We start from the raw sequence: 12,295 nt of genomic DNA on the forward strand, positions 1-12,295 counted from the left end.
AAAAAACACATACTACAATTTAGTCACTGAGTATTAAGGTATGCATACTGAAAAGTGGTTGTTTGGTTTGAGGTTTTAGTGATGCATTTCCTCAATCCTCCGTACTCTTGTAAATACTGAAATACATATCTGCGTTTATTTCTTAGTTTTTAAAACAAGGGTGGAGAGCTCGCAAGGCCCCCTGCCCCATAAAAAAAAAAAAAAAAAAAAAAAAAAAAAAAATAAAGTTATAATGGTTTTCTCGTTTTATGTTTTTTATGAAACTCTATATAAAAAGTTGTTATAACTATTTTTGTTTTTTATACATCAATTTTTCTCTTTTTCTTTCTTTAGTAAAAAGTTGAAAATTTTACAAAGTTTTACATGCAATTTGAACAATAAATACTTTAAAGAATTCATTAATATTTACGTTTATGAAAAGTAACGCCACAAGGAAATGCATATAATATTATAAAGTTGACGTGAGGGTTTTCATTATTGTCTTACTTCCTTGTGGCATATATTCTTAGAATCATGAATAGTTTTTGAAGACCATTGAACGTTTTTCTTTAAAACCAAAAGTACAATTTAGTAATATTTTATTCCTATATAAAGGAGATTGCAGAGTATGGATTTTTTCTATTTTCGTTTACATTTTGTAGCAGAGTAACTTACTGTGTAATTTCTGTACTGTATTACTGAGTGAGATGTTGTATGCAATAGTTGCATTCGATAAAGAAAACAATACAGATTACGTACCACTAATTTGGTTAGTGAATGCTATGAGTGAAAATGTGTTATCAATAATTTCCTCTAGAAAATCTACAGATTTTTATTGGCCTTGCTGGACAAATATGAAAAAAATAGACTTAGCTAAATCAATATGTCAAGAACCTGAGGTTGGATGGCTTAGGTTTTCAGGAAGAATTTTGTCAACTGCAGGTAGTTTATATAATATTCTCAAAGATAGTAAAGTAATAATTTTGATAATTTTTTATAAATTTATCTAAGCATTTAATCATAATTATTGAAATTTGAAAATGAAATTTTGATACATCAATAATCATAAGTACTTTTTAAAATTTAGACACAGAATCTGAAGCAAAAGAAAAATGCAGATATGCAGAAGATACCTAAAATGTTGATGAAGTATATCAAAACCAAAAAAGTAGGTATATAAAGTTACTTAATTTTAATTTAACATACAAAAGATGTTTATGTTAGTGTTACTCCGCTTATGTTTATGTTACTGGCTTAAAACTTGTACAGTTATGAATTATTAAAGTTTAAAAAAAAAAAAAAATACTTTTGATAATTAGCCAATCCTTTAGAGATAATCAAGAAAAGCCTTTTGAGAAAAGTGAGTAAGATATTGTTTTAATACTTGTTTTAATAATTGTTATCTATTATAATGTTAGGTTAAATATTTGCCTTTATACATTGCATAAAAAATTTTTATGTATATTATAGCTTCCATTGTCAAGGTTTTTCTGTAGGAGAAAATTTTAATTTTTTATAATATTTTATAGAATATATATATATATATATATATATATATATATATATATATATATATATATATATATATATATATATATATATATATATATATATATATATATATATATATATATATATATATATATATATATATATATATGAAAGGGAATAGATAGATATTTAGACTTAGAAAATGTCAGAATTAAGCGAGCTCTTCGTATGTATAGAGTGTTCAAGGTTAATCGAAAATCTGTCCGATTTAGTAAAAGTCTGACTTATCCAGGGTTCAACTTAACAGGGTATATATATATATATATATATATATATATATATATATATATATATATATATATATATATATATATATATATATATATATATATATATATATATATATATATATATATATATGTATATATATATAATATATATATATATATATATTTATAATTTAGAGCCTTTAACATTACTTGCAGGTCCTTGTGCTAAAAAGGAATGTGGTGTGCATTGATATGAAACCAATTTACTTCATTAACCCCCTTGAATACTTTAAATTATTGTATCATATCCACTAACTGCCTTCTTTGTTCTAGAGTTTGTAGATTGAGATAATTTAGACAGGCTTTTATATATGTAAATAAATAAATAATAAATACATGGGTTTACCCACAACTACTGTGTTTTGCCAGAAGTTGGCAAAACACTTAGCTCAGCTGTGCAACAAATTAAACAAAGCGAGAAATTTTAATAATCAAGAGTTTTCTGGTGGAATAGTTCTCCATTCACCATTAAATATGATTTTAGTTTTTCATTAAAAATAGTTGTGTTTTTTTTGTCACTGATGCTATTTAGAAGTATATTCCAAAGTTTAAGACCATTCTGGGATAATGCTTGATTGCTGAAACAATTATTGTATTTTGTTTCTTTTAGTTTTAGTGTTCTTTCTGACTAAGAGTATTGAATTAAGTTGCATAATGATGTTAGTACTTCCTGTTTAATAGATTTCTGCATTATTAAAACAACCTTGAAATATATTATATCTCTAATTTTTAGCCAATACAAGTTGTTATATTCTTTGTTATTTACTTGAGTTTCTATTCTGGTTTTAAATACCAGTCTTGCTGCACAATTCTGAACAGACTGCAGTTTTTTTTAATAGTGTTTTATCAATTCCAAAGTAGAGGGAGTTACAATAATATAGTTGTGAAAATAATAATGAACATACTATGGTGCACAGATCTTTATGAGATAAGAATTGTTTTATTTTGGGTATATTTCTCATTATATTGTAACAGTTTTTAACAATCTTATTTATTTGTGTTTTTAATGATAATTGATTGTTGAGTATCACATCTAGACTTTTTGCAGAATCAACAAATCAAATGCATTTCTTGTAAATAAAAGTACCCTTAATAATAATTAGAGTGCGCCAAGTTCCCGCCAAGTTCCCGGGAACTACGGGAGCGGGATCCTGTTCCTGCTTTTGGTATTTAAAATACGGGAACGGGATCCTGTTCCCGTAATAAATAAAATACGGGAACAGGAAATTCCCGTTCCTGTTCCCGTACGTCATTCGATGTTACGGGGTTTTCCCGTAATTATTATATTATAATATATAATATATATATTTATATATTATGATATAATATATATATATATATATATATATATATATATTATATATATATTATATATATATAATATATATATTTATATATTATATATATACATATTTATATATTTATATATTATAATACATATATTTATATATTATAATATAATATAAGAAATACGGGAAAAGCCGTATTTTTACCAAGTTTCCCGCTTTTTTACGGGATTCCCGCTATTTTATGATTTGCGCGCATAAATTCCCGTTTATTTTAAGATTTTAAGATTTATGTTATAAATTTGGTACTAATACTAGGAACAAACTACTATAACTATAAGGTAAATATATATAAATATTATAATAATTTAAAATTATAATTAGGTTTAAGACCTAATTATAATTTTTTTAAGTAGTTTACTGTCTTCGTTTCTTTGCTAACTTTCTTCTTTTCTTTGCTAACTTTCTTCTTTTCCTTACTAACTTTCTTCTTTTCTTTACTAACTTTCTTCTTTTCTTTACTAACTTTCTTCGTTTCTTTACTAACTTTCTTCTTTTCTTTACTAATTTCTTCGTTTCTTTACTAATTTCTTCTTTTCTTTACTAACTTTCTTCTTTTCTTTACTAACTTCTTCTTTTCTTTACTAACTTTCGTCTTTTCTTTACTAACTTCTTCTTTTCTTTACTAACTTTCTTCTTTTCTTTACTAACTTTCTTCTTTTCTTTACTAACTTTCTTCGTTTCTTTACTAATTTCTTCTTTTCTTTACTAATTTCTTCTTTTCTTTACTAACTTCTTCTTTTCTTTACTAACTTTCTTCTTTTCTTTACTAACTTTCTTCGTTTCTTTACTAACTTTCGTCTTTTCTTTACTAACTTCTTCTTTTCTTTACTAACTTTCTTCTTTTCTTTACTAACTTTCTTCTTTTCTTTACTAACTTTCTTCGTTTCTTTACTAATTTCTTCTTTTCTTTACTAATTTCGTCTTTTCTTTACTAACTTTCTTCGTTTCTTTACTAATTTTTTCTTTTCTTTACTAACTTCTTCTTTTCTTTACTAACTTCTTCTTTTCTTTACTAACTTTCGTCTTTTCTTTACTAACTTTCTTCTTTTCTTTACTAACTTTCTTCGTTTCTTTACTAACTTTCGTCTTTTCTTTACTAACTTCTTCTTTTCTTTACTAACTTTCGTCTTTTCTTTACTAACTTCTTCTTTTCTTTACTAACTTTCTTCTTTTCTTTACTAACTTTCTTCTTTTCTTTACTAACTTTCTTCTTTTCTTTACTAACTTTCTTCGTTTCTTTACTAACTTTCTTCTTTTCTTTACTAATTTCTTCGTTTCTTTACTAATTTCTTCTTTTCTTTACTAACTTTCTTCTTTTCTTTACTAACTTTCGTCTTTTCTTTACTAACTTTCGTCTTTTCTTTACTAACTTTCTTCTTTTCTTTACTAACTTTCTTCGTTTCTTTACTAACTTTCGTCTTTTCTTTACTAACTTCTTCTTTTCTTTACTAACTTTCTTCTTTTCTTTACTAACTTTCTTCTTTTCTTTACTAACTTTCTTCGTTTCTTTACTAATTTCTTCTTTTCTTTACTAATTTCTTCTTTTCTTTACTAACTTTCGTCTTTTCTTTACTAACTTTCTTCTTTTCTTTACTAACTTTCTTCGTTTCTTTACTAACTTTCGTCTTTTCTTTACTAACTTCTTCTTTTCTTTACTAACTTTCTTCTTTTCTTTACTAACTTTCTTCTTTTCTTTACTAACTTTCTTCGTTTCTTTACTAATTTCTTCTTTTCTTTACTAATTTCGTCTTTTCTTTACTAACTTTCTTCGTTTCTTTACTAATTTCTTCTTTTCTTTACTAATTTCTTCTTTTCTTTACTAACTTTCGTCTTTTCTTTACTAACTTTCGTCTTTTCTTTACTAACTTTCTTCTTTTCTTTACTAACTTTCTTCGTTTCTTTACTAACTTTCTTCTTTTCTTTACTAATTTCTTCGTTTCTTTACTAATTTCTTCTTTTCTTTACTAACTTTCTTCTTTTCTTTACTAACTTTCTTCGTTTCTTTACTAACTTTCTTCTTTTCTTTACTAATTTCTTCGTTTCTTTACTAATTTCTTCTTTTCTTTACTAACTTTCTTCTTTTCTTTACTAACTTTCGTCTTTTCTTTACTAACTTTCGTCTTTTCTTTACTAACTTTCTTCTTTTCTTTACTAACTTTCTTCGTTTCTTTACTAACTTTCGTCTTTTCTTTACTAACTTCTTCTTTTCTTTACTAACTTTCTTCTTTTCTTTACTAACTTTCTTCTTTTCTTTACTAACTTTCTTCGTTTCTTTACTAATTTCTTCTTTTCTTTACTAATTTCTTCTTTTCTTTACTAACTTTCGTCTTTTCTTTACTAACTTTCTTCGTTTCTTTACTAATTTTTTCTTTTCTTTACTAACTTCTTCTTTTCTTTACTAACTTTCGTCTTTTCTTTACTAACTTTCTTCTTTTCTTTATTAACTTTTTTCTTTTCTTTACTAACTTCTTCTTTTCTTTACTAACTTTCGTCTTTTCTTTACTAACTTTCTTCTTTTCTTTATTAACTTTTTTCTTTTCTTTACTAATTTCTTCTTTTCTTTGCTAACTTGCGTCTTTTCTTTACTAACTTTCTTCATATCTTTGGTATCTTTCTTGTTAATTACCTTATTTTCCTTTGAATATAGGTTATTAGTTAGAATTAACCTTTTTTCCTTTTTTTTTTTTTAGGTACATAGCTTTTATTAAAACTCCCCTGTGTGTCTTCTATGTTGTAAAAATCTTCTATGTTGTAAAAATCTTCTATGTTGTTAAGTTAATAAATTTAAAAAATAAAAAAAAAAAATAAAAAAGAATCCAAAAAAAAACAAACACCTAAACCAAAATAAACCACAAAAAAAAAAAACAAATTATATAACCAGGAAAAAAAAAGAAAAAAAAAAAGCAGGAAAAAAAACCAGGAAATATTAGACGTTCCAGGTGAGAAACGGGAACAGGAACGGGATTTTCCCGTTCCCGCTTTTTAAAATACGGGAACGGGAATTCCCGTTCCCGTTTTTTTCCAAGTCCGGGAAATGAATCCCGTTCCCGGAAATTCCCGCTTTCGTTTCCCGGAAAATTGGAATTGTCACAGCCTAATAATAATATCTTTTTGAATTATAGGTGGTGCCATAATTAATATTTTTTTTTTTTGATTGTTTTATGAATGATTCACACATCCATTTAGAAATGCATTCAAGACATTTTGGTATATCCACAACTAGATATTAAAGAGATTTGGACCTAGGACTGTACCTTGGGGTGCTCCATATTTTACATTTTGGTTAGATGAGCATGAATTACCAATTTTAACTTTTTGGGTACAGTTAACTAAAAAAGTTCAAATGTATCATTGGTTAGTTTAAGTAAAAGTGTTTCAGTCGAATGATGTTGTTTGTAGATAAGTGTTTTTACTAATTTATATATATATATATATATATATATATATATATATATATATATATATATATATATATATATATATATATATATATATATATATATATATATATATATATATATATATATATATATATATATTTAATATATGAACTTCAATAAATACGAATTCTCTCAATACTAATTTTTTTTTTTTATCTAAGAAATTTTCGCAAGATTATTGATACTAGCATCTTCAGCTTTAATTAAAAATATTTATTAAATTAAATTACAAACAAACATTAACGGTAATGTCACTTTTTAATGGCTTCTTTAAACTTCGCTTTAGTTGGGCTTCTTTAATATTTCGTAGGTATAAAAAGTATGGCGTCCAGAATTGCGTTTTTACATATTGACCGTCATCTAAATTCATACCTCCATTTTTAGGTCCGCATTTGTTGAACTGAATTTCGATTGCCTCTCGAACTTTTCTTTCAAATTTTTTGGGTTCTACTTTTAGCGTCTTTACTTGATCCCATTTTATATTACATGAACATTTAATTTTATGATGGCCAATTGCATATATATATATATATATATATATATATATATATATATATATATATATATATATATACAGTGAGCAAAAAAATTAAACATGCATAATATAAAAAATTAAATTAAATTAAAAATAAAGAAAATTAATATAAAATTAATAAAGCGTAGGTCCACCATTTGATTAAATGACGGCTAAACAACGTCTACGCATTGAATTTACCAAGTTTCTGGTAATATCTGACCCGATTTCCGACCAAAAACTCGAAATTAAGTTTTTCAGATCGGCTTTCTTCGAAATTCGCCGATCTTTTAATTTTTTCTCGACGTGAGCCCAAAGATGCTCGATTGGGTTTAAGTCTGGTGATTGAGCAACCCATTCGAGCATTTTGAACCCTGAAACTTTTAAATATTCGACGACCGAACGAGCCGTATGCTTAGGATCATTGTCGTGTTGAAAGATAATATTATCTTTCAACCCAACAATTTCTGCAGATGAACTTAAATTATCTTGCAGAATTGATTTATATAAATATTGATGCATTCTCTGATCAATAAACGCCAATTTCCCGACTCCGCTCGCTGCCATACATCCCCAGACCATAATATTACCGCCACCGTCTTTAACTCTGGCATTCAAACACTTCAATTGAAGCTCTTCTCCTGGCTTCCTCCATATCTTTACAGCTCCATCAGAGCCAAATAAATTGAATTTCGACTCGTCAGACCAAATGACTGAGTCCCAGAACTCTTGTGGCTTATCCACGTACTTTTTTGCCCATTCGAGCCGCTTCTTTCTATTGATTGGGCTTATATACGGTTTGTTGCGTGGTGTTCGTCCATGTAAATTTGCTTCATGCAAGCGATTTCTAATTGTTTTCAGTGTGAGAGACAATCCAAAACTCTCTTCCAACTCTTTTGCTGCTGCTGTTGTTGAAGATCTTGGATTAATTTCGAATCTTTTGATCAAAGATTGATCTTGACGCGCCGTAGTCTTTCGTTTGCGTCCTCTTCCAGGTTAATTTTTGAGGTTTCCAACTTTTTTAAACTTTTCCTCGATGGATTGAACGGTTGCAGGCGATATAAATAGCGTTTTAGCTATTGATCTTTGGCTTTGGCCATCTTGCCATAACGCAATTACTCGTGCACGAAGTCCGATCGAATGAGATGTGTAGCTTCTTTTAGATTTTATATTTTCAATGCTGGTCATTGCTGGAAAGTTTATTAATATAAATATATAGTTTAAATTAATATAAATAAATAATATAATTAGATATAATATAATTTTTGATACTTACCATTCGAATTTTCTTGTTGCATGATTAATTTTTTTGTCAGGAATTTTCAATAAAGTTAGTTCTTTATTTTTTTAAATATAACAAATTCAAATTTTTTTTTTTCAAACATAATTTTTAATGCATTTTTTAAGGGCTATCTTTTGGTGAAATTAGTTTTTCAAAAAAGTTTATACTTTTTGAGAAAAATGCATTTTTATTAATTTCTATTGTCTGCATGATTAATTTTTTTGCTCACTGTATATATATGTATATATATATATATATATATATATATATATATATATATATATATATATATATATATATATATATATATATAAATATATATATAAATATATATATATATATATATATATATATATATATATATATATATATATATATATATATATATATATATATATATATATGTTTATTTATTTAAAAATATATACAATATCAATATAAAATTAAAATTTATTCATCAGTAACTAAAGGAATGTTATACATTTACTATCACAACAATTTTTTATCTGAAGTGTTGAGTAGAGAGTTCTATAATATATTAAATGAATAAAACCAGGTGTGTTACCTATAAAATTTCAGACTAACAGTTAAATTTTATTTTTTACAGCTTATATTGAAACAAGAAAAAGCTTCGAAACGAGAATAAAACGATGGAAAAGCTTCCAATTCGCGAAACAACCGTGAAATCAGATGATACGTGATTAAAGAATGGTTAAAAATTCTCTCAATTTTGACATTGTAATTTTAATTGTTATTTTGTTTGAAACAAACAGTCAAATCATATACAGTTTTATTTTATCTGTAAATTATAAACGTAGTTTTGCAAGATTTGCAATTGGCAAACTTTGTGGGAACTATACGGGATACCCAGCGGGCATACCCATATGGGCCCCATATGGAAACCGCGGCCAAGATCCGATGGGATACCGTTGGTCTTCCCATACGGGACCCAGTTGCGGACCCGTATGGGCCCCGTACGGTACCCGTCTGTCAATGTTGGCTGGGAAGTCTCTTTTTAAAAAAAGGTAGTGTAAGGAAACTGTTCTTAGCAGCAACATAGCAACGGAGATAAAAGTTGGTCTTGAATCCTAATGAACTCCTCAAGCTATTGATAAAAAATCCCGTAAAGCATTGGCTTCTTTCTGCCGTCACAATTAAATAAAGCTTATTTTATCTATTCAAGTTATTGATGTTAAATTTGATTAGAAATATTTATAAAAATATGTTTAGTACGATAAATAACATGAGAACATCTTGTTCTGGCTCAATCACAATTTGTTCAACAAGAAGGATCACTCAATAGTCCTTTTCAGAATCAGAACTCAAGAATCTTTTTCATTGAAGTTCATTTTCACATAGTCCCAAATTCTATATTGTTACAGGAAACGACGGAACTCATGCTCATGATACAGCTTAAGGTGGCTCACCCCCATTAAAAATCAAAAAAAAAAATTTTTTTTTGAGTTATGTTATATTAAGCATCGAAGTACAAAATTCATAATATATTTTTACTATTATATGCTTAAAAAGTAACAAAAAATACCGTTATTGTGGTTAATACAGTTTCCTACTCCTTAGCAACGCCATAGCAACGGTGTAAACAACAAATTTATTCATTACTTCTTGAAGGTTTTAACTTAAAGTTTTGAACTATTTTTCAATGTTAGATCTATTATGCTTTTCTACTGTTCTGTAAAATGTAATATTTCTTAAAAATGTGCTCTGTATCATTAATTCAATGTAATTTAACTGAAAACTATCTATCTGGATATGGCGAACAAAAGGAATAAAATTAGAAATTTAAAGAGAAAATATCATGGAAATAGGTATACAAGGAGAGCAGAGGAAGTAAATGGTTGTAGCAGGAAATCAGAAACAACAAGTGCATCAAAGCTTAAGAAAAAACATAACTTTAGTGCTGCAACAAATTGTGATTCCGAAGTTGACAATTTTTTCTTCATTTGTAACTTTAGAATTATTAAAAATATATTTGAACAGTATTCCACATGCAGTGAGTGTAATAGCAAGCTAATTTTTTTTCATAATGAATCTATACGTATGGGATTTTCTATTGGAATTATAATACAATGTTCAAACTGTGACTTTGAAAGTACATTTTATTCATCACCATCTGTAAATCAAAGTGTTTCTAGTTCAAAACCATATGAAATAAATTTACCTGCTGTAATGGCATTTCGTGAAATTGGACGTGGTAGAGAAGCTATGTCTACTTTTACTGCTATAATGAATATGCCTCCACCTCTTACGAATCACAGTTATAATATTACAAACAATAAACTACATAAAGTTTATAAAGAAAGCAGTTCTCAGAGTATGAAAGCTGCTGTATCAGAACTAAGGGAAATTATAAATGCAAATGCTTCTGATGATGAAATTATTGACTGTGGCATATCAATAGATGGAACATGGCAACGTCATGGGTACTCCTCCCTAAATGGTGTTGTTGCTGGTCTTTCGCATGAAAATAAAAAGGTGATTGATGTTTGTTCTTTATCTAAGTTTTGTATGCAGTGTGAAGTACATAGAAGAATTAATAATCCTATTGATTTTGAATATTGGAAAGCTACACACACTTGTCAAGTAAATCATTTTGGCTCAGCAGGGTCAATGGAAGCTGCTGGAGCTCAAGAAATATTCCATTCGTCCATACAAAAGTATAATTTAAGATATACTAAGTACCTTGGAGATGGTGACTCAAGTTCATTTTCTAATGTTGTTAAAAGTAAACCATACGGTGATTATGTTATTGAAAAGCTAGAATGTATTGGCCATTATCAGAAAAGAGTAGGCTCTCGTTTGCGTCAAAAAATTAAAGATTTTAAAGGCAGGTTGTTAAGCGATGGCTTAAAAATATCCGGAAAAGGAAGGTTGACCAATAAAACTATTAACACAATGCAGAACTTTGTTGGAATGGCTATAAGACAAAATAAAAATAACCTACTGAGTATGAGAAATTCTGTAATAGCTGTACTTTACCATTGTACAAACTTTCCATATGAAGTCACTCGTCATCAATTTTGTTTAAAAGGGAAAAGCAGTTGGTGCAAATGGCAATCAGATAAAGTTACGGGTAAAACAAGCTATAGACAAAAAATAAATTTACCTGTAGCAATTATGGAGGAAATTAAACCTATTTTTCAAGAATTATCAAACCCTGAAATGCTAAGAAAGTGTTTACATGGGATGACACAAAACTGCAATGAGTCATTTAATGGTTTGATATGGCAGCGATGCCCTAAAACTACTTTTACTGCAAGGAAAATTCTTGAAATATCTGTTTATTCTTCTATTTTAAATTACAATGATGGATTTTCTTCTTTAAGTTGCATTTTTAAAATGCTTGGGTTTTCTGGAGGTGTTTATTTTGAAAAAGGAGCTTTCAAAAAAGATAAAAACCGACTATCAAATATGTCAAGAAAATCGACTGATGTTAGTAAAACACGAAGAAAACATATAAGATCAATAAACAAAGGTTATTTAGACATTGACAAGGAGAATGATGATATGAAATCTTATGCTAGTGGCAGTTTTTAGTAACTTTTTATAAAAAAAACTTTTTGTTTTTATGTTTTTTTTTTTTAAATGTGTTTTTTAAGACTTTCTTATTTTAATATATTTTTCTTACGAAAACGTTAATATCTTCAGTTTGGTTAAAGCTTTTATCTTCAAATTTTCACAGTATGTTGATTAACTTATTTATGAGGGCTGGGACTAGAATTATAACATTTTAAGCATAAATAAATTAGTTTGAATGTAGTTTGTTAGACTGACACAGGCACTAAATCAATTTCTGCACCTTTATTGCTGCCATTTTAGTTTTTTTTAACATTTGAAAAAAATTTTAGTTCCAGCCCTGGAGCAACTATTTAGCTACCATTTGGCAAAATATG

At 27.3% G+C, this 12,295-nt stretch overlaps 4 protein-coding genes and 1 long non-coding RNA gene across 16 annotated transcripts in view; all 5 read left to right on the forward strand.

Annotated features, from left to right (window-relative positions):
• The window catches only part of LOC145192415 (zinc finger FYVE domain-containing protein 9-like), a 220,750-nt gene continuing 208,455 nt past the window's right edge, over positions 1-12,295 (forward strand). For all 3 annotated transcript variants that reach the window (XM_090090364.1, XM_090090358.1, XM_090090380.1), the window contains exon 1: positions 1-38. The gene's annotated coding sequence lies outside the window, so the exon portion shown is untranslated. The remainder of the gene's footprint in view (positions 39-12,295) is intronic.
• The window catches only part of LOC145192126 (5'-AMP-activated protein kinase catalytic subunit alpha-2-like), a 68,089-nt gene continuing 55,794 nt past the window's right edge, over positions 1-12,295 (forward strand). Inside the window, exon 1 of the mRNA XM_090090524.1 lies at positions 1-38. The gene's annotated coding sequence lies outside the window, so the exon portion shown is untranslated. The remainder of the gene's footprint in view (positions 39-12,295) is intronic.
• LOC149894636 (NADH dehydrogenase [ubiquinone] 1 alpha subcomplex assembly factor 2-like) overlaps positions 1-12,295 on the forward strand; it is a 24,886-nt gene continuing 12,591 nt past the window's right edge. For all 4 annotated transcript variants that reach the window (XR_016453416.1, XR_016453418.1, XR_016453422.1 and 1 more), the window contains exon 1: positions 1-38. The gene's annotated coding sequence lies outside the window, so the exon portion shown is untranslated. The remainder of the gene's footprint in view (positions 39-12,295) is intronic.
• LOC149894637 (uncharacterized) lies at positions 615-9,167 on the forward strand. Of its 7 annotated transcripts, none has more exons than XR_016453432.1 (4): positions 615-921; positions 1,067-1,151; positions 1,299-1,339; positions 8,992-9,167. It is a non-coding gene; the product is annotated as an uncharacterized LOC149894637 (long non-coding RNA). The 7 variants fall into 7 exon arrangements; XR_016453431.1 differs by having other exon boundaries at positions 1,311-1,339; XR_016453433.1 differs by having other exon boundaries at positions 1,067-1,147.
• Positions 9,935-12,035, forward strand: LOC149894638 (uncharacterized). Its single transcript, XM_090090498.1, has one exon. The coding sequence runs from the start codon at positions 10,155-10,157 to the stop codon at positions 11,937-11,939; it is 1,785 nt and encodes a 594-aa protein (XP_089946624.1). The 5' UTR covers positions 9,935-10,154; the 3' UTR covers positions 11,940-12,035.

This window comes from Hydra viridissima, unplaced genomic scaffold (genome assembly GCF_058129835.1).
Source record: "Hydra viridissima isolate aposymbiotic clone 2 unplaced genomic scaffold, HvirCarnegie_v1 scaffold_1, whole genome shotgun sequence".
Taxonomy (NCBI): Eukaryota; Metazoa; Cnidaria; class Hydrozoa; order Anthoathecata; family Hydridae; genus Hydra; species Hydra viridissima.

Bases quoted from the DNA above. Each gene is read 5' to 3' on its own strand.
- LOC149894638 (XM_090090498.1), top strand. From the start codon at position 10,155: ATGGCGAACAAAAGGAATAAAATTAGAAATTTAAAGAGAAAATATCAT.